Raw genomic sequence first — 24,943 nt, 5'->3', positions numbered from 1 at the left:
TTAAATGTGTTACCTAATCACTTGTACTATTAAGACTAGACTAAGTAAATTTCTTGCCATGTGCCAGTGCTAAAAACCCATGCAGAACCTCTCAAGACAACATGTCATGCTGTGTCCAGGATCATTTCAGGTGTGAGGAAATTCAACCACCTCTGCTGACCAATCTATAGCAACTACTACATGAAGCAAGGAGCCAGATCAAGCAATCAGGCACTACCTACAAACCTCTCCACAAAGACACGCAAAATGATCAGACCTGCAAACTAACCACATCTGGCAGCTAATTTGCTCTGAGAAGCTCAGACACTCTCCTAGAGTTCAAGGAAGGAAACACTGTGAACACACAATATTCAGGAAGCACACTTGACATCTGGAACTAACTACCCCTGCCCCCAGTGCCCCCCAAACAGATGTCTAGTTCATTCTATGATTTTATATTGCTGCACATATTCATATTGTTACACGTATATCATTCTTATGTATATATGTTTTATAGATTATGAAATATCAAAAATAAATATGAATACACTTTAATAAGTTATTATTTAATTGCATAATTTTATTAAAAACATGAAAGTGCTTCCCAACACTAAGAGGTTGACATGCTGCTGTATATCACTTGACAACAAAAGCATTACAGTAAAAACACATAATTTAATATTCAAAATAACATTAAAAGTAGAAAAATACAATATAAAATAAAATAATTGAGGGAAAAGAATAGAGAGGGCAAGAGGTAAGATTGTCTGAGGCTCAGGACGTAATTTAGGCACACATCTAAAAAAACAAACGCTTGCAATGCAATGAGTCTCGCATTACTGAAAGTTTGAACATTTGGCATTGCTAATAGTAATGCAAAGCCATTAGCTCAAACCTTCAGAAATGCGAGAGCTATTGCATTCCAATTGGATTGCAGCATCCGCACTTTAGCTTTAAATATTTAAAGCTAACGCACGGGTGCCGCAATTGCTTCAAAAGTAAAGAAATAGAAAATGTGCATTATTTTCCTATTTCTTAACTTTTGAAGCAATCGTGGCACCAGCACTAAAGTAAACAAATAGAAAAAAATGGCGGCAGCACACTTTTTTCTATTTGTTTACTTTTGTTACAATAGCGGCTCCCACGCTTTAGCTTTGAACATCTTAAGCTAAAACGCGGGTGCCATGTTAATCATGAAAAGCAGATAAAGATTACTATCAACAAATGTAATACATTACATCTCATGAAGTCATCCCTACCCCTACCCCCGTTCCTAGTGCAAAAAAACATGGCATTCTTTTTGATTGATCTATATTATTTTCCTGGCTAATTGGTCAAGTCACTGCTTGATGTCATGCTTCATCAGCTGAGGATGGTAAAAAATATGATTCCCTTATTTCCTCTCAGGTACGGCTGGCATGTCCCGAGGGTGGTGTGGTGGGTGTCGCAAAATAAAATACATGAACTTAAATTAATACAGTTACCTTCCTGCAACTAGTGTGACATCCTCAATCGTCTTCTCTCCTCGATGCGGGCTCCCAAGCCAATCCTGGCCTTCTCACATGCTGTTAACCAGCAGCACCCATATTGGAGGGAGCGGCCTGTCTCGGTGCTCGACAGTGCACTGAAGGCCTGCACTTACTCTCAACCCAGCTGTCTTAATACAGCTGGGTTGAGAGATTTAAAGTGTGCATGTCTGGCAGGCCGTCGCAAGGCGACCGGCCATTGAGACATGCGCACTTTAAACAAGTGCAAAGGCACCCCGCCCTCCTCTGCTTCCATTCAGCAGGCCCACGACCATCCTGACACACCGTTCGGGATGGGGTGATGAAAAATAAAATGGTAATGTATTAACTTCATTACCATTTTATTTTTTGTCTCTGGGGGCATTTCAGTGTGGCGACGCTACTCTGCTATAAGGGAGGAGCCCCCCATCAATTCCTTCTCTGCCCGTCCCCGAACGTCGACGAAAGCAAGACGAGCCTTATCTGAATGCCTTTGTCCTCCCCCAAAATAGTGCCGCCTGGGGCGGACCGCCCCACCCTAGCTGCGCCCATGCTTCCTCCTTCTTCAATGAAAACCCTGGACTAGTCCTTATTTATCTCCGGGCTAGACTCTGGTAATTTGCTCTACTTTAGCATACCAGCTTAACTCTCACATCCTCTCCAGATTGTTTAGAACACTGTTGCATCCCTCACTCTTGGCCTTCCCCTTCTCACGGCCTCGATTCCTGCTCACCTTAGGAAACTTCACTGAGTTCCTTTTACAAAGCTTTCTAGCTTCAAATATATTTACCTGGTTCACAAAGCACTCCTCAATTATGTCAGTTTCACCTGTCTGTGAGAGACGTTTCTCCAATATCACCCCACGCACATTCCATGCTTTGTCATTACCCATCTGGTCATGCTTGAGTGTTGCATATGGACTCGTTTTGGCTGCCGCTCCTTCTCTGTCTTAGCCGCCATTCACTGGAACCCTCTTCCTGCATTCAGAATACTGTAGATGTTCTCTTCTGGCAGAAGCTGAAAACGTGGCTCCTAGCTGGGCTTACTCTCACCCTCTCAGCCTTTACTTAAAAGCACTAAGGCACCCTCTTGGACAACAGTTGCACTATATAAATATGTGCTATTCTTTCATTATTGAAAAAGCACATTTCTTAAAATGCTATCATGGCTTCAAAATCACAAAATACCATTTATTTTCGGAAAGAATCTCATGTTAGCATGCACAAAAAGGAACACGTAACAATCCTGAAAATATTACTTCATCTATAAATGCTGGCTTTCACCTAGAACTGTGTTATGAGAATGATATTCCCCGCTACTGATTATACGATCTACATAAGACATTTTTTAGGTTTAGATCTATTTCATTGGTTTTAGAGAAAAAACGGTACATAACAATAACCTCACCTACATCCACTGGCCAGTGAGGTGAATGAGTTGGGGGAAGGTGGATAAACTGGGAGAAGGAGGGGCAAGGGGGTGGACTTAGGGGAGGCAGAAAGTTTGAGCCCAGTTATCCAAGTAGTGGCGGCCGGCATGGCTCAGAGTGGCGGGGTGGGCGTCACGGGCTCAGAGGAGTCACGCGAGGATGAGCAAAACAAATAAAAAATTATAGCAAAATGTACTTACCTTCCCGCCGGGTCTCATGTCTGTGCCCCATGCTGTCAGAAAGCACAGCCAGGCCCCACTGACCAGTCACAATGCTGCAAGGCAGCGTTGTGATTGGGTTTGACCGTCCTGGTTTGACGCTCAACCTGGAAATGGGGGCCTGGGCATGTTCTCCATGCAGGCTGTAATGCAGCCTGCATGAAGAATGGGGAAATATGCGCCTGACTGCTTTGAATGGCCCTAGAGGGCCGACCAAACAGTCATTGCGCACCAAACAGTCATTGTGCACTTAGGAGTGGGCAAACCACTTTTCCACTGACCTGCTCTGAGAGCACAGAAGCCCCCCCCCCACCCGGCAAAGCAGCACAAACATAAAATGATAACTGAAAGTTATTATCATTTTATGTTTCCTCTTCTCGCACTGCTTGAAAGCAGTGGGACGACGCTCCTCCGCCATAGTGGAGGAGCCGCCACTGTATCAAAGGGAAGGGAGGTTGGGGGGCTGGAGCGGTTAAGCCGGAGGAGGGGGATCAGTGGGTAGTGCTTGCCGATTTCTGCCGCTTTGGACCGCAGTGGCATTGAGAATATCTCACGGTGGGTGGCGAGATCTGCCCTCTTCTAGGGTAATCAGCGCTGTTCCCTGCAGGTCGTGGCGCGAAGCACTCGCAGGTATGCCAGAGAGGACAATTCCCGGAAGTCCTGCTGTTCAAGGAATTGTGTGCAGGGGCCCCATGTTTTGCCAAAATGCCTAGAAAATCCCAGATCTCATGTAGCCAGTAAGTGTCAGCTGGTGCCATCTCTGTGCCCCACTTGGACAGAATGACTTGCTTGGCCGCCCCAAGGGCCAGGGTAATTGTTCTCCCCGTTGCTGAATGCAGCGGGTGGAGTAAGGCATTGGGGAGCCCTAGTAACATGTTCTGGGGAATTAACTCATAACCATTTTTTAGATGAAAATATTGGTTATGACATTTGCATCTGTGCTGTTTCGACTCATTAAAAATATTCAAAGAGCTTTCTTTGGGATGAAAAGTATGTTCTTCATTAGTAGAGCTGCAAACCCAGTCAATGTTCTTAAAAAGTGGACATGGTGCAACAAGCGCTAACAACAGGCAGTGCTCTCTATTGTAATACATAATTAAAATCGCTCGTAAGGCACCGATCTACATGACGGAACATGATTACATTCGCTCCTCAATGGAAATGCAGTGCGTTTCAATAAGTGGCAGTCTGAAGCCCTACATTCTCTCTCATTCGGGCACTAATTTCCATTATTTGCACCTGCTTTTCACATTCAGCTGTGTTTGTGTGCTGATCCCCTACGAATGGGATGGAAGGCCCTTGTTCACTCCTGGCAGCTTCTTCCTATTTAAAGAACTATAGACTCTGGCGATAGCTCTGTGAGACCTTTGCAGGAATTATCCATTGCAAAAAACGTTGTATGTAGCAACATGTGGGACTGGTCTCAAGGCAGAGACGTGCACCAACCAGCTGGTGAAAAAGTGACGTTTGCACTGTTCAACACCACTGAAAACACAGTTCTTTTACCAGTTGTTGGTGCAAATGTTGCTTTGCATTGATTAACCAGTGTAAACTCACATCACTTTAATTTGCAATACCTAACCTTTACAAGTTCAAATCAATCACAGCTTCCCAACAGCGGGACAGTGAAGTGTTGGCTTACTGAGGAATTGTTCTCTGTTATGTTTTTTCAACATTGCAGTAAAGAAGCACAAATAAAATTTGTGTTTGGATTTATTTTGCATTGAGGCAGTCAGTTTGTAAAAAGATTTGCTATACTAATGGGAAATCCTCATCACTGGTCTGTGCAAATGTCACTTTCGCACTGATTAGTTAGTGAGAAACATTCGCACTGATTAGTTAGTGAGAATGTCAGTGTAAAACAGTAGTGCACTACCTTTTTAATCCGGTCCCTACTTTACATTCTAATATGTGTCAGAATCTGATTAATAAACTGAATAAAGCTTATTGTTTTCCTGCTGAATGTAACACATGTTCTTTTATTTTCAGGTCTTTCTATTTGGACCAGTCAAATTTGCCTCCAAACTCAACATCAAAGGCAGCTTACATTGATAAGGTAATCTCTTACTCTTTTATCATCACCGCGTTTCGACCATAAGTAGACGGATTGTAAGGTAGAGGAAATAAATATAATAGCCTATGAAACGCATTCTCTGATCTATTAAACGCTCTAATCAAGCAAATAGAAAAAAAGCTTACAATGTCAACATTTCGAACCAGAGGGCGTTTCACGTCAGCTTCTGAGTAAATTACACTTTAGGGGCAGAAGAAGTTGATTTCTAAGCCTGTAATAAAGGCTTCTTGTTTACAGTTTTTACAGATTTTTTTACACCCACGTACGACCAAAACCATTTTGCTTCAATATTTGTATGTATTTAAAAAAAATTTAAAAAGGGAATTTGGATACACGTAAGTACCTGCGCACCCACTACATGTTTGTGGGCAGGGTGGGGAAACGCACTGTCCGTGAGCACCGAAGGTTCCAGTGCGCTTTGCTCGGCTACTTTCACAAGAGCACTTGGCTACCTTCGGGTAATTAAGTCAGGTATTCATTTAACAGCACCAGGTGTCTTTAACAAACATAATGAAGCATTTATTGATACTAAATAAAGTGTGTTCTTTTAGGGTAAAGGACCACTTGCTTTAAAGTGTCACAGTTTGTTGACCTCCTTTCTAAAAGACTTGGGGGTATTTTCACAAGACATGTGATAACTACCGCAAGGGTAGCTTAACGCAGCTCTCAACATCACAGCCCATCGCGGTAAAATTGCGGCGTGACAACCAATTATTCACAACGCGGCGGTAGCATGCAATAGTCACCAGATAACGTGTCAAATGGCCGCGCAAAAATTAACGCCACGCCGCAAAACTGCAAAACTGGAATGCCAAAAAAGCTGCGATGAGGCTAATCGGGAAACAAAAAGCTGCGAAAACCAGCGGAAAGCGAGGAAATCCCATGCGTCTGGCAGTAAAAAGAAACTATAAAAGCTACAAAAACAACAAAAACAACACACCAGAAATAATCCAAAGTGCGTAGCAACATGGATGCACCCAGTGCAGAGGCCAACGCAAACCCGACAAGCCCCACAGACCACCAGCAAGGAACAACGGGGTCAGGGAAGGCCAAGGAGAAGAGGGAGAGGAAGACAGGGTGCAGACCGCAGGAAAACAAGACCAGCGTCACAGAACACTACCAGCAACTGACCCACAAGCAGACTATCTTAAATGCAGACGGTGTGTCGAGGAGGTCAATGGAGGAGGCCAAGAGGCGCTGGCATGACGTGGAAACATAAACCAGGCACAAACCCGTTGCCAACAGGACGGCAGCAACGGCGACAGGAGGTGTAAATGGAGGCCAGTCATCAGTGTGGAGACGGTGCAAGGAGTTGGGAGTCCGGACACATCTCGATAGGACCTGGCACAACAACAACAGGGTGAAGATCTGAAAGGGACTGGGGGGACGGGGGGAAATGGGCTCAAGGGCACACATGCGCAACGATGTGTAGCACACTGCACAACCACAAATACCCAGGGACCTATCTCCCATCCCCGTGGCACACTGCAGCACACACACATAGCAATCACAGCACATCCCATGACAATGTGGCACAAAGTGCAACACCAACACTGTAGAACAAGGGACACAACTGGGTCCGCCCATGAGCAGAAACAGGCCAATCACATTGGACAGAGCAGGGAACTGTGAGATGCATATGTACGGGTACAACCTCACATCAGTCATGTAGTCCAAATGTCCACTGTCCCAACTCAAATTGCCAGCACCGCCCAAACAGTCATGATGTACATGGTCACACAGTCTGCATGTCCACAAGAACAATGCGCCAACAGAAATGTCAACACAATATCAACATGCATCTCCCCTTCACATTGCAGAGGGACAAACAACACCTCCAGCAGGTCACACCAGACAACCCATCAGTGATGCCAGATACAACCACCACACCTTCGACACAGATGCCCTACAACAGCCCATGGACATCCCACGCAACCCACCACCAGGACCAGGGCAGACAAGCCACTTAGAGGAGAACCCAGCCCCTGCAACAGACCACACAGCATGAAGCCCCCTGCAAGCGCTGCAGGCACACAACACTTCACCGACCCACACATGGCACACCAGTGCCGAAAGGAGGTGGCCCAACAGGTGCGGGTGTGGAACCCATGGAAGGCGTAACAGAACACATATGTGGGTGCCCATTACCCTTCAGGGACCACCTACACCCCAAAAACGAGACCCACACTGCCATAGAAACACATGCAGATGCACATTCCCAGTACAGAACCATGCCCAGGGGCACGCACATATCAGTCACTCACCCACGTTGGCTCTGTGTACGATGGCACTGTCCACTTCCCTTATGAATTGAGTGGGTGACGACAAAGCTACATGTCCAAGCTCTAACCCGCTGCCTGCGGTGACATGTCTGTGTCTGCTGTACACAACACAATGTAATGTCGTAGGGCTCAGGGCCCTCATGCATACAACAAGACCACAGGGACACACGCAGATATTATGTCGAACTGGTTACGGGCACGTGCGCCCGGCCCCTTTATTGGCAGGGCCACAAGTACAGTGACGCCTGTGATGGATGTGTGTGGGGTGGGTGCAAGCCAGCCCTCAGGGAGTTGTTGGTGCTGGCAACAAATACAACAGTTAACACAATGAATATGGATAAAGACAACACCAGCATTACAGGGACAACTGTGGAGCATCATGGAGGTAGCCTGAGCAAGTCCAGAGGGCATACAATGAGCAAACAGGCGTGTCCGTGAGTTGCAGTGCGCTGAGTCTGGGGCACCAGAGCTGAGCACGCTCATGTGAAGAGAATGTTTAAGATTCTGACCTTAAAAAAAAGAAAAAAAAAAAAAAAAAAAAAAAATAAGATTCTGACCTACATGATGCAGCTGCAGTGGGGGGGGGGGGGGGGTGTCGCACCTGCATCATCTTCCTCATCGTTATCCCAGGTCTCCCAGACCGCCTGAGGTGACATTCCTGCATTAACCCACCACAGTGACACAACCAAGACAGTAATGGACGATGATTCGTGGTGCACTGAGTCAGTGGCACCTGGAGTGCTGAGCAGGGGATCGGGCAGAAGATGGCATCCACGACATGTGGTGGCAACTCCGTCAGTCTGCCAGTACAACCATTTTGACACAGGCATTTTGCGGTTGGCGTTGGTCCTGATGGTGGTGGTGTGTGCCTCCTATGGTGATGCAACGTCCAGGCCGGTCAGGACTCTATTTGATATGTGAGCCCTGGTGGGCTGCAGTTGAGGCCGGAGGCTGCGGACAGCGCAAGGCCACAGACACATGGCGTTGATGACCCCAAGGCCATCGCTTCAGAGGCCATCCAATATTTCAGACCAGCACAGAGTTAGTGGCCCTGGATGCACTGCGACTGGCACAGGCCCCCAGCCACGGGACGGTGACTTGCGGTGCAGTCAGATGGGCCATGCTACCTGAGCTGGTCCTCGTCAATGTCCGAGGTGTATGTTGTGGAGGGTTGCGGGCGACAGTGGAAGGTGTCCTCCAGGGCATGACGCAGAGGGTGGAAGCAGTCCGGAAGCAGCAAATTGAGGGGTGGAATGCCACAGCCTCTTTTTCGCCACAAAGTCAGTTTCACCGCCATGATGATGACGACAACCCCAAGTCCATGGACTCAGTCGCCACCAAAGTCCAGCCAGAAAGTGTCCATGGCTCTTGGGGAATAGACATAGTGGCACCGGGGCTGAAAGGGGATGCAGTCTGCGATGAGGCCTGTACAGTGACATCAAGTCAGCCATAAATAAATCAAGGCTGAATTCGAAATTGTGTGTGACCTATTCGACTGCAGTGTAGGCCGGGAGCAGGTGTCAGCAAGGGCCTACAGCCACTTGTCGTTGGGATGCTATGCACATGGTTGCTGCCTCCTGACCAAAGGGAGTACAGTGAAGTAGAATCTTCATTATTGTGCGTACACGGACAATGTATGATCAAGACTCAGTTCCAAATGTGTGACCTACATGTCCGTAGTTTAGGCCGAAGGCAGTAGTCAGCAGGAGCCAACAGACATGTGTCGTAAGAATGCCATGCACAGAGTTGGTGGCACCACATCGAAGGGAGTACACTGATATAAAATCTGCAATGGACATATGTACTCTGCCATCGTGTAATGAAGACTCATTTCCAAATGTGTGACCTACTTGACCGTGGTGTAGGCCGGAGGCGGCAGTAGAGTACGTCAACGAGAAAGGACTAAAGCGGGCCTGTGTCGTGGAGGCTGTGATGGTCTGAGGAGGCTGCGAAGGTCGCGGGCCTCGGGCTTGGAGCTTGCGCAGGCACGTGGTGGACCCTCCTTGACACACGCCGGTGTCGGAAGGTGATCAGTGTGGCCTGGCTGCGCAGGGGCGGGCCTGACGGGTTCGGGGTCCAGTGGGGCGGGGCACGGCAGACGCACAGGAACGCAGGCAACTCCGCTTACGAGGACGGCGTCGGCCTCGTGGCATGGTGAGAGGCGCCGCCCTGGCAGAGACGTTGGGCTTTCCGGAAGAGGACCACGCCCAGGGCTATGTGCTTTTTATTCACACCCCTACGCTGGTCTGGCGTACGCCGGGCCATCCCACTCCACTCACGCTTACGGGAGGGGGGGGCGTAACAGGCAACATTTCCACTAACTCCCCCACTGGCTGGGGTGACATGGTTGGGTCCACTGTCCACTACACTACATACACCAGAGGTGTATGTCGCCATGGACATGGGTGTGTTCTGCATACTACGGTCTGTCCAGCACATCTCCGCCACTCTTGGCATTGTGTACTTTCCCAATCATGGTTCTCCTGCATCCTTCACACATGCCTGGTTGCCACCTCTCCCCACATTCGGCTATTGTGTGGCTGGGGTGCCATCTCATGTTCATGGCTTGCCCAGGTTACCATTGTGAGTTGTTTTGTCGTGTCTGGTGGGTGGGCATGTTATTTTGCATGTTGGTTGTGATTTTGTGACGTGTGCATTGCCAGAGTTGTGAGTTGCATGGTTGTGGAGTTTAGGTGAGTAGGGTGTTCATTTGGAACCTGGGCTGTGCATTTCCCTTGGTGCCATCCTGGGAACGCTGGTTGCGGATGGAGGAATCCTGCACACTGGCTGGGTATTTGGAGGCGACATTGGTGGAGGTTCCATGGTGTTCAGATGTTGCCTGCACATTGATGTGAGACGTGTGCTTTCTGTTGCGGTGATTGTGTGCTGTGTCACCAGGGGTCACAGGTAGGACATGTGTGCTGTGGATTGCCCCCAACACGTGCGTGCATCCAGCTATGGAGTATGGTCCTTGCTTTGTCTCCAGCAGATCCTGCGCATTGTGTTGGACGTATAGGGACTGGGGTACCAGGCTGATGGTGATGTCCAGGACAGGGGTGAGGGACTTGGATGTGGCTGGCTGTGAGACTCCTCCGACTCTGGCGGGTGTTGGTTGGGGGTACCAGGGGCCAACAGGTGCAGCACAGCCAGCAGCTTTGTGTGGGGTGGAATGTTGGTTGTCCGCTGTGTTGGTGCCGTCGGACTGTTGGGCGATGATGGTCAGGATGAATCTGATGGTTGTCCTTTTGAGCCTGTAGTGGGCAATTACATTGTCAGGTGTTGGGTCTGTGAGGCTGGTGCATTTCCTGGGGGTCCGCTGTCTTTATTTTTTTTTATTTATAGAGTTTTATATAGCGCAAACGTGACCCAGGGGTATCAGAGTGCTTCACAGTTACATGAGGACATATTCTTTTTTTGTCTTTGTCTGCGCTGCCTCTGTGGTGGTCCGGAGGGGGTTCAGTGGGGGTTGGGGTCCTGGGGTGGTGGCGGTGGGTGTTGTGGCCCTCTTAGATGTCCGGGCCGACCAGTGGCTCCATGGCATCTGTTGCCCTTCCGATGTGGCTGTGGGCTGGGCTCCCTTTTGTGGTGCAGGCTGTCGTCAGACTTTGCACCAGGTCTGAGCAGGTGTTAGTTTCCGGGTGCTAACGCACCTTAATACCTGTTTTGTGTTCTTATCACCGATCTGGCTGGTCATTGAGAATGTTGAGGTGTGGTGTTGTTGCGGCTTTTCGCACGGGAACGCCTACTCTGCATCTCATTAGCGATAGTTGCGGGGGTCATCTGTGGTGATGTGTTTTGCGGCTGCTATTGCGGGTAAACTGGTGCTGTTGGATGTTAACACCAGCTTGTGATTGGGCCAATAATTTTATCACGACTTTGGCTGCGATAAAGTGCCGTTAACTCGGCGATAGATCCTTGTGAATATGCCCCTTGTGTTTTTTTTTATCTTTAACGCTATTGCACACTTCTTAGCAGAGGGCTACCAAGTAAGTGTTTAAGGAGATGAAAACTGCAATGATGAGAGTCTGACTTTTGTGTTCAAAGCTGAAAGGTGTAAATTCAGCAGAATATTATGGTATTTAATTCCAAGTGGTGAAAGAAATTATCCCTTAAACTATCTTACATACGAGCACTGAATACTAGATTAGGTACACTTTGTAATCTGTGCGACAGTGGTTTTTATTTATAAAGAATATTAATTCACTCACAAAAAATGTGTATTTTTTATGTAAGTTATGTATTTCTGTAAGTACAAAACAAACTCCTATTTGAGCTGCCATTGTTGAAAATACAAAACTATACACGTTATATAATAAAAAATATATAAATGTGTGTCCTGCTAACACAGTAGCTTTCATTACTTGACTTCCTTTAAAATTCAAGGCTGCATACTACTTGTTTCTCTGACAATAAGGCCTTTTCATTGCTGAGCCCTGGTGTTATTCTAATCACAGGGTCCTACCAGGTTGCCGCTTGTTAACAACAATCAATGATTGCCTCTTTGCAGCCATTAATTTTCTTTTCATCTTTCTGCTCCTGGCTTGCCTTCTCCTTGCCTGCAGCTGATGCGGCCACTAAATGCACTGGAAGAACTGTATCGGCTGATGGAGTCTTTCATCAGATCCAAGCGCACCGCCGCCTGTGCGTACACTGCCTGCAGCGCATCTGGTGTTGGGTTGCTGTCAGTTGCTTCAGAGCTCTGCAACCGGCTTGGAGCTTGCCACATCATGATGTGCAATAGTGGAGTGCACCGGTATGAATTTTCTTTTTTTACCACTCAGATCTTGAATTTAAGACACCATCACACTTTTGCATGTATTGACTTCATGAAACACACAGCCTTGTTCATTTCTCTACTTCACTCTTTCACTGCTTGTGTCAAGTACATATAAGTAATAGATGCTTCATTAAACATTTCCAGAGTTGAAGTATTCTTAAATCCTATTAAACACCATCGATAGGATTTATCACAAGCATCTTGTTTTACGTGATAGAAACAACCAGACTAAATCAAAGTAAATAAAATAAGTGTTTGTGTGGGTTCTACTTCTGGGGACTATATTTTAATAATATATGTTTTGAGTTTGACAGCCTCTTGTTTTGTGTGCTCCTCTTTTCCTTGTCGGTGTGATGTACTGTTGGATGACAGTCAGGTCCTTTAGCCCTGATAAAGTTGCCAAATTGTATTTTCTGGCAATGAAACTTGTCAGCTGCTCATTACACTATGGTCTCAGCATGTATTTGGTTTGTAATTATATGCAGGGGGCTTATACATTAAAAAGCTATACAGTGCCCTGTGGGTGCATTTTTTAAATTGGGAGAGTGATGTACAAACTATTTGTTTCTTTTCTTTTTTGGGGACCTTACCACACAGAGTAGCAAACGAGTAGCATAGAATTCCAGCTTATGCATCTCACGCAACACTCTTCTACCATAGGCAGACTTAGGCCAGGTAGGATCTCCTTTCTGAATAGGAACGTGCAGATGATAACAATGTTAGCCAGCTGGCAGTATTCTCCAACAGGCTCCAAGTGGTTGCTCCCATGCGGCACTTCCTATTTTTCTATAACATTTTGTCATCATCATCATCATCATCAAATTTACTTTATTCGGTTTATAAACAAACCATAAAAGCATACTAAAAAAAAAGACATATATGTCAATAAAAATTTAAAACCTTGATTAACATAAAAACATTAAAAGCATTGCAAAAGCTACAGCAACAAAATCAATTAAATATATTTTTCCTAAAACATTTAGGCAATTCAGGTGTTGCTAATTTTCCTTAAAATTTTTACAGCCGCAGAGAGAAAACTAGAAACAGTAAAAATTTCCCACATATTCGACAATAACTGCAGGTACAGGAGTGCTGGCTTGGCTTGCACAAAGCCCTTATTAACTAAGATTGGCAAGATAAAACGCTTCCTGATACCAGTAAGGTGTTTGCAGAAGAAAATAAAGTGCATGGTGTCCTGACCTGAAAAATCATCACATGTGCAGGCGCCTAGGTCTTCCACTCTCTAACATTTTGTCTTGTCCACGGTGTTTGACACCAGACATACTGTTATACTACAAACACACAGTTGTATTATCCCTAATTGTAGTGAGGTAGACCCTTATAGTTTGAAAGTTCCTATTGGAGCTGTGTAACAAAATGACTTTCAGTATGGGAGAGGTCGTAGAATGGGGTTGTATAGGTTTGGCTGCATTTTAAACTGTGCCAATTGGTATTGTTGCTTTTTATAATGAGAAATCAATGTACAAGTCTGATGTGTGAATTGTGATATATGTAACCCAAAAAAGTCAATATTTTACGAACTGGAGAGATATTCATATGAAGTAGAGCACGGTTGCTGAACCATGTGTTTTAAAAGTGTGGACATTATCTTTCAGGATTTTGATCAAGAAAGCTAGGTGAAGTGAAGGGAGTCTTTTATGGATCATGCAAAAAAGATGTCAGTAAAGCATAAGTTGAGGAATATTGACCTGGGCCACAGAAAGACGCAGAAGATGCATTTAGAATAATAGTGGAAAACATGTCCACATTGTGGCTTTTCCTGGTAGTTGTGGCCTAAAAGACGACAGGTGTGATTTGAATATGCATTGATCTGTACAATGCATGGGAGTAATTTATTTTAGAGTGGGGCTGGCATACAAGCCTGCTAAATCCGCTACCCTGGCAGAAGACTGCCTCCAATTATTATAGAATCTCCCACTTGCCTGGCTGGGATCTGTATGCCTTTAGTGCATCTGATAGTGAATTTATTCCAGTAAAATAAAAAACAATGACCCTGATGTGTATGGAATGTTCTCCCTGGTCATGGACATTGTTTTCCTGCCCATGTTTGCTATGCCTCGCAAATAATTAAAATAAAATATATTGGTTATGCCTGGATTCTCCCAGACTAGCAGGATTCACTGCCCTCTTTTTTTGATTGAGAACAGGAAAAATCCTTGACATCCTCTCTGACATAAATTGGGTCACTGTGCTTGGGAGTCCAATAGTGAATAAATAATTTGCAACTAAGGAAAGATTGCTATGTTTATTTAATTTCTTTTAAGAAGAGTCTTAACGGGCTGGACATAGTTATGAAATGCTCTTTTAGGATTTTAAGCTTTTGTGCTTTTGGTTTTTCCTTGTTTCGGCACATGGTCTTTGTTTTTCTTTTTTTCCTTTTTAATCTTGACATAGTATTCTTTCATGATGTAACAATCGAATAAAGAATTTGATGATGATGATGAATTTGCAACTAGTTTCCAATGACGAAGCCAGCTGAAGCTGGAAACTCTATGGCTGGTCCTGACTCTAAATAAAGCAGGGGAACCAGGAGTTTGGAGGTGAGGGAACACTATTAGTTTATGGGGTTGTTCCTTCCCCGAATGCCAAATGAGGCCCCAATTCTTTTTTCATAATGGTGGGAATTTTAATTTGTTCAAAGTTTATTTGTCCTTTTGATCTAACGTCAGTGTACCATTACAGAATGCTAAACAAGACATTTCATGCTAAACAAGACATTTAATGCTTCAACAGTTTATATTATTGCAAATGGGGCATTCCAATACCAGAAGATGCCTTTGTGGCTGTTCCCTGCTACCTCGTTTTGCAGAGATTATTGCATCTGACATACAAGTTCTTGAAGCATGAACACATGATTTTCAGCTGGAGGAAAAAAAATTATTCACAAAATGTACAGTTGATGACACAGAACATGTGCTTTCTGGTGACGTATCAAACACAAGGCAAGCCTGAAATCTCTAATAATAATAATACTCAATCTCACCAATCTATGGACCACCTTATTTTTATCATGAAAAAGTATTTGAGCGATCTCCCGATTTGTAAGAGGTTTTGAATGAGCTTTAGGCTCTAAAGGTTTTCCCTGTCCATATCTTAGTGATTTTTTACATAGCCTATTTCTGCCTGTAATTGAGCAGAGTGGCCTGGTGTTTCTTTTAAAAGCATTATGTATCACAACATGCCAATCATGACAGCGGCTTAGTGCAGGGAGTATGGGAGAGAGAGTAAGAGAAGAAAGAGAGGTGACGAGAGGGCGAGAATTATAGCGAGAGTGATGGGAAAAGAGTTGTATTTTTTTACAAGCGTACCAACTGTAATTTTCATGAAAACTTTGCAAATTAAACATGAGAAATTGTCTACATTAAAATTATATCCATGGAATACACTCCCATACAATGAGATAGCTGCTCAGAATTTTAGGCAGTCGTCTGCATGAAAGGTTTACTCTAATTATGCCCTAAGGTACAAAAATCATGCAAAGTATCTGGTAATTGTATTGGACGGTCGACTACGTGAGCTATTTTACCTAAACCAATCTCCCTCTCACAACAATTACATGAAAAGTGTAAGTGTAAGAAAAATGAAAGAGTTACTCAAAATACTTAAAAACCCAGTACATGGGATTTACGCACCATTACAATCGCATAACCAATTATCGCCTGGGCCCAGAGAGCACATATGTGAAAGAGAGGGAAGAATAGAGAGAATGTGTGTGCTTGTGGTTGTGCGTGACAGAGAGAAAGAGCTGGAGAGAGAAAGAGAGAGGAGACTCATAAGTACTTGTTATTATTTCAGCTATCATTCTTGTAATGATCATTCAAGCACTAAAGGCCTTCTGACAATGCATCCAAGAACTGGAAGAATCATGCTTCGATTTCTAAACACCTCAGAATCGAAATAAAATGCTTCTTACCTCAAATTAAACAATTCCCCTGATACACTTCTGCAGCATGGATGCTGATGGGCCTTTGAATTGCTAGACATTGTAATGCAGAGATGACAACGCTTTGCCAATTTACATCAATATTCAAAAGATTGTGCCTGTTCCAAATTGCTGTCAGGGCCGAGGAGAGCTAAGCAACTGTAGCATTCAGAATCAGAAATTGTGAATATTCAAAACGGACAAGCAGCCATTGTGTGAGAGATGCACAGCGACAGATCTTAACGAGTAAATGCCACAGAGACATGAACGTATTTTCTCGTATTGCATTATTGTCCTGAATATTGTGCCCTGTCGCCTAACGAAGCAACATTTTATTACTGTTACGTGGGACAGACAGGCCTCTTGACAGTTCGTGATTAATTGGTATGACTATGGTGGTGCAAAGCATATAAAGTTGCTTTTCTCAAAGTGTCAAGCTGCAACACAGTGTCATGGATCCCCCAGGCCATGACGATTCAAGGAACTGGACGACACTCAAAGAATCCACAGGGTTTTAAAGCAAGGCACCAAGTATTTGAGGATAATGAATTGTTTTTTAAAAAATGGCGGGAGCGTGGGGGTGCAGATTCACTGCTGGATAACAGGATTGACGGCAAATTGGGTAATAGTAACACCTCATATTTACAGCGATCAGAAGCGGAAGAAGCACAATATTAAGCGCTATATGAACACACATTTTTATTAAGTTCATTACCATTAATATTACTACTAGCGTTATTAGTAGTGCTATTGCTATAAGTAGAATGCTGATTCATGAGCAGAACCTCTCCAATGGGTATTCTATATTAACTCTGCTGAATCCGGTTTCCCGTAGCAATGGCTGATGCTTCCAGTTCCTCAGGATTTTCCCGATCAGCGGCACTCACCAATAGTCATAACTAGCATGGTGATGGTCGTTTGTAGCAAGATGGATATCACCATGTTTGATTTCCTGAGGATGCACTAACCATGAAATGTAGATCCAGCAGGAGTGATGGGAGTGTCCACACTATGTAGTGAACACAAAAGACCAAGGCAGGTGAATTGAATCCCCACAGGGATAATCCCAAAAGAGGACTGGAGCCCTCACTCACCAAGAGGTGACATGCTTCATCATCTGGTTCGTTCCTCCAGTGGAAAAACCTAGTTCCAAAGGGGGCTACACCCCCCTCACTAAGAGGGAGGAGTCCAGGGATTTTGTTCAGCGAGGATGAGGCTGTATGTACAAGGAGTAGTGTTCCTTATACTGTGAGTGAGGTAAAAGAGAGCAGTGCTAGAGAATCAGTGGTGAGAAAACTAGTGGTGAGAAAACTAGTGGTGAAGTTAAAACTGGCTAGTGAATACCAAAAAAGGCTTTACTGTGTAGGTTTCACTGTCAGGATTAAACAAGCATTGGCATAGCCAATAGGTCTCGCCTTTGGGACCTTATAAGTGTTTAGCTATGCAACAGTTGCATAACTAAATACTTATAAGGTCCGAAAAGCGAGACCTATTGGCTATGCAAAGCGAAAGTGAAAGTGATCGTGATCACGATCAAACATCAAAGTGGCCGTGAAAGTAATCGCGGTACAGCGCGGCGCGCGCGCCCGCGCACATGCACTGTAGCTCTAGGCTGGCCTGGTAGCACTTTTTGGAGCCCTCTCAATAAGTCTCGCCAGACCAGCGCATGCGCTGGGTCAGGCGAGACCTAAAAAGTGCATAAGGTAGAGTAGTGGAGATTCGACACTACTCTTCGCAATAGGTCGACATGTTTCAGCCCTTGGGATCTATACAAGGATCTGGGCTTTCTTCAGGACCGGGTGAAAGATAAAGCTACTGCTGTAGTGTGCTCAAATTGAACAAAATAATATTAATAATACTACACCGATGATCCAGGTGTTCAATATTTATTGGGGCCATCTGAGGGAGAAAAAAAACAACAACTCCCCTGGTCAGAAAGGGTCACTACATATATACAGTTCTAGTAATGCAGGTAATATATTTATAAAACATAAAAAATGCTAACCTCAAAAGTATGGGTCCTGCGCTTACCCAAATAGTTTGGATGACACCCTCACCTCAACCTGGATACAACTCAGGGAAGGGGGCCCGCTCTATAATAAACAAAATGTGTGATGTCAGAGTGTACAGACAGATCTCTGATCATATGGTTGAACACAACCACCCACCTAGTCACAACTACAGTATGGCATAAAAAGAAGAACTCAGGACAGGATTCAGTCATTTTAAAATTTGATAAAAAGGATTTTTTTTTATAAATAGTAATTATTTTGGTAAACAAATAGAGAAACTGTTAGCTCTGTTAATGTAAGGAGAGAGTATCTAAATTTCTAACGCAAAGCTTACCTGTCCGTCGGTACCCCGGGGCAGTCAATGAGTTGAGACCGGAGGTACCGAACGGCTGGCCAGCTCTGCGTTTATATAGTGAGTGGAAGACAATGAATTGTTCCCACCTGTGTCAGTCAGGACCCTGAGGTGGCCAAGTATATTGCCTGGCTTAAAGAATGAGGCCCTGTCATGACTGAGCATGCTCAGTAAAGGAGACACTTATTCATAGCGCGGTGAGTGGGCATGCTCAGTGAAGGAGACACTTATTCATAGCGCGATGAGTGAGCATGCTTAGTGAAGGACATACTTATTCAAAGCCTGAAGAAAAATACTCAAAATTAAAATAAATTAAATTAAATTAAATAGAATGAAATTAAATGGCAATGATGGAGTAAGGCATTGCTTAAAGAGAGGGGGATAGTTCCACAGTGTGAACGATCAAAGGAATGATCAAAAAAAGGGTCTGCTGTAGTGTTGCGCATGTGCAGTGTCAAAGTCACTAATCATAGCCCAAGAAGCAGATTAACAATAGAATCATCTCCAAAAGATGTTATATTAAGCACAACCTTGTGCAAAATTGAGAAATGATTGAGTGGTGCGCCTCAGAGTAGGGTGCGGATACAAAGCATTGGTAGAGGAGAATCAACCACTGAAAATCATGTTTGCTGTATCTTATGTTGTGATGTAACAGATCAGTAGTATGATACATCTACAATAGGAGCCAGGGTATGTCATTATTCAGTCCATTGGCATCAGTACGTAGTTTGTGTACCCATTGTTGTTCTCTGATCAGTAAGAATTGATGAATGTCACTGATATGAGGGGGAATAGTTGGTTTCTCTAGTACCACCCAACTAATGTCATTCTCAGTGTGTCCTTGTGTAATGAAGTGATTGGTCATCTTAGTTGAACTTTTCTTGCATCTCACATTGCTTTTATGTTCCAGAATTCTTGTCTTCACCTTTCTCGTTGTCATGCCTATGTACCGCATCAGGAAAGGACATGTGATCATGTAGATCAGTTTGTCACTATTGCAATTAGTGTGTTTCATGAGAGACCATGGTCTGTTGGTGCCTATGTCAATTTCTGTAGTCTGTTTTGTTTGTGGGCACGCGGCACAAGAACCACATGGGAAATGCCCTTTAACTGCAGGCAGGCCCCATAAGGACAACTGGTTCTGTGTCTGTTTGGGCTGGGGTCTGGTGTGCACCAGCATGTCTTTTATGTTCCCCATACGTTTGAAAGCAAATAGTGGCGGTGGCAGTGATGTGGGTCCGATGTTCAAGATGTGCCAGTGTTTGAGGATGGTTTTCTTGATTTGGTTGGAGAAACCACAGAACACATGTCAAGCGCTGTTGTGTTTCTCTAGGTGGTGTTACCTCAATAAGGTCTTCTCTGTGATTGTTGAGTGCTCTCTTCCTGCATTTGCGTATGATGCTGTGGGGATATTGCCTGTCTTTCAGTTGTGTGGACAGTGATCTAGCGTGTTCTTCATGTTTCTCCACACTAGAGCAGTTGCGCCTCACATGTAAGAATTGTCCAAAGGGCAGATTATCACGAAGGGCTTTGGGATGAAAGCTGTGGTAGGACAATAGTGAGATCCTTGCCATGGGCTTTACGGTACAGTTCAGTAGACAAAATCCCATTATCAGGATAGATTCTCACATCTAGAAATGGAAGACTGGTGTGTGAGAACTCATAGGTAAAGCGCAGAAATTCATTTCTTGTATTCAGCCAGCTATGAAAATCCACGACGGTCTCAGGTGTCTCTCGCCAGACCACAAAAATATCATCGATGTACCTCTTCCATACTATTATGTGATCTCTGTAGAGATTATTCGGATGAAGCACTTCAGTTTGTTCGAACCGGTGTACATAGAGGTTCGCCAGGCTAGAGGCGAAAACACTGCCCATAGATGTACCTGATATTTGTAGGAACAACCCATCTTCGAATTTGAAGAAATTCTCCTTCATTGCAATAGTTGCACAAGACATGATAAAATCAAACGGAGTGATGGAGTCTAGGTGCTCGCCCTCTAGCAGAGACCTGATTGTAGTCAGTGTCTCGTCTTGAGGGATGCACATGTATAGTGACTCTACATCAAAAGACACCAAGAGTTCTTCTTCTTGGTTGAACGACATATCATGTAGTAGGTGTAGTAGATCCTTAGTGTCTTGCACAAATGTTGGCATCTTCTGTACAATAGGTTTGAGAAACACATCAACAAAGGTGGATAGGGGTTCAAGTAGGGAGCCTATCCCGGAGATAATGGGTCTACCGGGCGGCAGTATTCTTCCTTTGTGTATTTTGGGTAGCACGTAAAAGTACGGTGTAACCGGATGTTCTGTAACCAGGTAGGTGACCTCATGGTTGGTTATCCGTCCAGCTTCCTTGGCTTCGTTGACAAGGTCCTTGATGGTGGGAGTGAGCCTTTTCGTGGGATCCATCTTGAGGGGACGGTAATATCGTCTGTCTTCAAGCTGGCATATGCATTCTCTTCTATAGACTTCAGTGTCAAGGATGACAGTTGCTCCGCCTTTGTCTGCGGGTTTGATAACGATGCAATCCTCTTTGGCTACTGTCTGTAAAGCCATCCGTTCCGCTCTGGGGATGTTCTGAAATTGTCTCATGTTGGTATTCATGATGGTTTCTGTGTCATGTAGGACCGCTTTCTCAAAAGCGATAATCTCCGGTGGAGTCATCTGGTTAGATGGATGAAAGGTGGACTTTGGTCTGAGCCCAGTGTTGGTGTGAGCGTCATCCCTTGGTTCAGGGTGGCCTTTGAAGAAGGCCTGTAGTCTAATTTTGCGGAAAAAACCTGCCAATTCTTGTCTTATAGTGAAAGGATCACCCCTGGCAGTGGGAACAAAGCCCAATTCTTTCTCCAATGCCGAATATTCGATCTCAGTCAGCTCCCGTTGACTGAGATTCACAACTATTGAGGATCGCTGCTCGTCCCCGGTCCCGTTGGCGTTTTCAGATTGCTCCGTGTCCTTGAGGCTGGTGGGGGGCTCCAGTGAACATTGGCCTGTTGATTTCTTCTGCGTCCTCTCAATCTGTTTTGGCCTTGTCCTAAAAAAGGCTGGTTGGGCATTGTGTTATTGTATGGTTGGAAGGGGAACATGGGTTGTTGAAAAGGCGGTTGTTGGTAACCAAAGGGTCCCGGGGGCCACCATTGTAGGGGTGCCGGCCCGTAGAAAGCACCTCTGCCTCTCCTTGGACCTCTATTGCGTCTACCTTGGTATCTGCCTCCCTGATTGTCATAGTTGGTCGTATCAGAATCAGATGAACCATCTTCACTGGCAGAGGTTGAGTAATTAGAGCCATAGCGTTTGCCTCTTTGGTTAAACTGTGGAGGTTTGTAGGACTCGCTGGTGTAAGGGTAAACCCTCTCAAGAGAGAATTTGGCCAAGTCTTTCTTAAATTTTGTGATCTTGCTAGTTAAGACTGCATCTCTGTAGTCTTTGTTAGTTTTGTCTGTTTCTATGGCCTGCTTATTGTAGACCGTTGTGACTATAGCAGATTTGATTTGTGATTCAAGGATCTGAATTTCAACTAATATTGAGTCTGCTATTCTTTTGGCTGTAGTGATAATTAAGATAAGCCAATCCCTCATGCAGCGCCAGGCAATGAGGGACCAGTCTTTCAGGAAAGTCTTATCTTCAAGGAATAGTCTAGGGGCATTAGTTACAATCAGGCCCGTTGGTGCACAGTCTGCTCTCAAATATTCGGTCATGATTGCCCCATGAATGTAGGTGCTAGAGTGTGATCGTTTAAGGATTAGAAGTTTAGTCCATTCATCGTTCATAGTACTGCTAGTCGTAGGACCAGAATCTATTATGCTAGGTGTTGATAATATATCTGCAGCTATTGTCTCATCGAATGCCAAACCCTGTCGTTCTGACATGTTGGTGTGTGTAGTGAGTTACTTTAATATGCCAATACTGGGAAGGACAGGAAGTGTGTAGTGGAGCGGAAAGGGGGCTCCAAAACAGTAGTGGAGTCTCAAATTAAGAGACCCGCGGCCGCACTAACGTATAAACAACAGGAATTAGGGGGGTCAAAGGGACCTTATGCACTTTTTCAATCCTGACAGTGAAACCTACACAGTAAAGCCTTTTTTGGTATTCACTAGCCAGTTTTAACGTCACCACTAGTTTTCTCACCACTAGTTTTCTCACCACTGATTCTCTAGCACTGCTCTCTTTTACCTCACTCACAGTATAAGGAACACTACTCCTTGTACATACAGCCTCATCCTCGCTGAAGAAAATCCCTGGACTCCTCCCTCTTAGTGAGGGGGTTGTAGATCCCTTTGGAACTAGGTTTTTCCACTGGAGGAACGAACCCGATAATGAAGCATGTCACCTCTTGGTGAGTTAGGGCTCCAGTCCTCTTTTGGGATTATCCCTGTGGGGATTCAATTCACCTGCCTTGGTCTTTTGTGTTCACTACCTTCTTAGACCCGAGATGACCTCTGTGTTTACTTAGTATATGGGGAAACTTCATCTTGCTGGTCTATAAACTTTTTCCCTTTGACCCCCCTAATTCCTGTTGTTTATAAGTGTCCACACTATGCCAAACCCACATTCAGTCTCACTCCATTACAGTGTAGAGTAACAGTAAAATGGGGAAAAGGCAATGGAACAAGAGAGGGACGCAGGGTATCGTCACACTCCGAGTTGAGAAGCTGTGCTTGATCTGAACCGCAGGGGTGCTGCTACCAGAAAACAAGACTGTAGTGCTGACCTTGGAAGTTAACTTTTAATACTGTATATGTTATATCTATCAACGCTGTCTGTATCTCCCACTCCCTGTTTTGAAACAAAACACATCTCTTCCGAACTACAATTAAATGAAAGCCAATACCGTAACTGCAAACAGCACTGGGTTATTATATGTTGTTTGGTAAAGAAACCTACCTTCAGTTCTAGGCGATAACGTTCAGTTTTTCTACTTACATTCAATATAAATTGCCGGTCCAAATGTGGTACTCTTTGAAGAATGAACAAGGGCAATTGTTTGTGATCCTAATGGAGAACTGCTGGTAAAAATAACAAGATGCAAAATAGAGTTCATGATCCTAAGTGATGGCTCTGGATGAAAATACAGTTCATAACAGAGTTTCTGATTCTAATCAATGGCTCATTGTGGAAAACTTTATCCTTTCTAAGATTGGCGTGAGAATATGTCTCTGATTTAAAGGATGACTTTCCTCAACTTCTTAGGATGCCAGGTTGTAAGATTTCTAGCTTTCAACAGCAAGTCCAAGCTGCAGCAGTTATGTATTATGAATGCCCAGCAAGGGCACTGTGAACTACAAGGAACTTAAACATTGTGGAATTCAAGAATGCCGTCACCATCGGCAAGTCTTGCGAGAGTCTTGTGGCTCCATGGAATATATAGGGCTTCTTGGCTTTACACAGGTATTTAGTGTAGCGTGTTGCTCTGACATGCGAGGCTTCTGTCCAGTTGATGCCCATCCACCATCTCCTGCTCTTGAAAACATGCAAATTCAAGAGGCTCAGGGTAGCACATCTGGCAGTACTGTGGCGAAGAGGTAAGCGCACTCTGAGTTTTGAGCACTTCATCCACTGCTCGCCACATCCCTGTTTTGTTTATTCACTTTATTGACCCTCTTCTTCTCTCCCATCCTGCTATGTTAGTGCTCACATCATGTGCATCCACTTTGGTTATTTCTCTTTTCAGTGTAGAAACCATTGTCTTTTCTTCTGTAAAATGTACCCATTTTCGATCCTTTTTCTTCCCCCACCTGTTTGATTTTAATAAAAACGTCAACCTCCCAACTATACATTTTTTAAAACTTTCTCATTCCTCTCCTTTACTGATATATACATACTTATTCTCTTCTGTTTAATCTCTCCTTCCTTTGTTTCTTGCCCCATTTATTTATTCACTTCTAACTACTCCTAGTCCCTTCTTCCGTCTCTGGGTGTAAGATTGTGATAGACGTAGAAATAAATATTATAGCACTCTTACACTGCTTGCTTTCAGTTTTAGGGCTGGCACAGCCAAGTCTTTTTTGCCATGAAACAATACAGAGATGGGTTTAGTTCAACTGTTAATCCTTGGACTTGTTTGGGTTAGCCCTACATATCCATTGCTTAATTGAAGTGCCTCTCACATTCATCAGTCTGTAAGAGTAATGCACAGTTTAACATTTTGGAGGTCTGTTTGGAAACGTAGTAGTAGGGCACTTCTGTGCCCTGCATAGAGTGCAGTGGCAGGTAGTGTACCCTAGGCACCACTTAGCCTGTGCTTTGCAGCTCTATTGGGCTTCTGAGAGGCAGAGAGAAACAGGAACAGCAGAAACAGGCTACCTATCTCTGCGCACCCTGGCAGTGTGAACTCTCAGTTAAAAGGATAAATGTTGGCCACCTTAATGG

The 24,943-nt window shown here is 44.6% G+C and overlaps 1 protein-coding gene across 1 annotated transcript in view; it reads left to right on the top strand.

Moving 5' to 3' along the window:
• PREX2 (phosphatidylinositol-3,4,5-trisphosphate dependent Rac exchange factor 2) overlaps positions 1–24,943 on the top strand; it is a 1,250,200-nt gene that overhangs the window by 1,059,091 nt on the left and 166,166 nt on the right. The window contains exons 37-38 of the mRNA XM_085605489.1: positions 5,121–5,187; positions 12,050–12,240. Of these exons, the coding sequence (XP_085461615.1) occupies positions 5,121–5,187; positions 12,050–12,240 (258 nt within the window). The remainder of the gene's footprint in view (positions 1–5,120; positions 5,188–12,049; positions 12,241–24,943) is intronic.

Source organism: Triturus cristatus, chromosome 5_1, assembly GCF_964204655.1.
Source record: "Triturus cristatus chromosome 5_1, aTriCri1.1, whole genome shotgun sequence".
Taxonomy (NCBI): domain Eukaryota; kingdom Metazoa; phylum Chordata; class Amphibia; order Caudata; family Salamandridae; genus Triturus; species Triturus cristatus.
The sequence above is the reverse complement of the archived record's forward strand: the minus strand, read 5'-3'. Positions and strand labels throughout refer to the sequence as shown.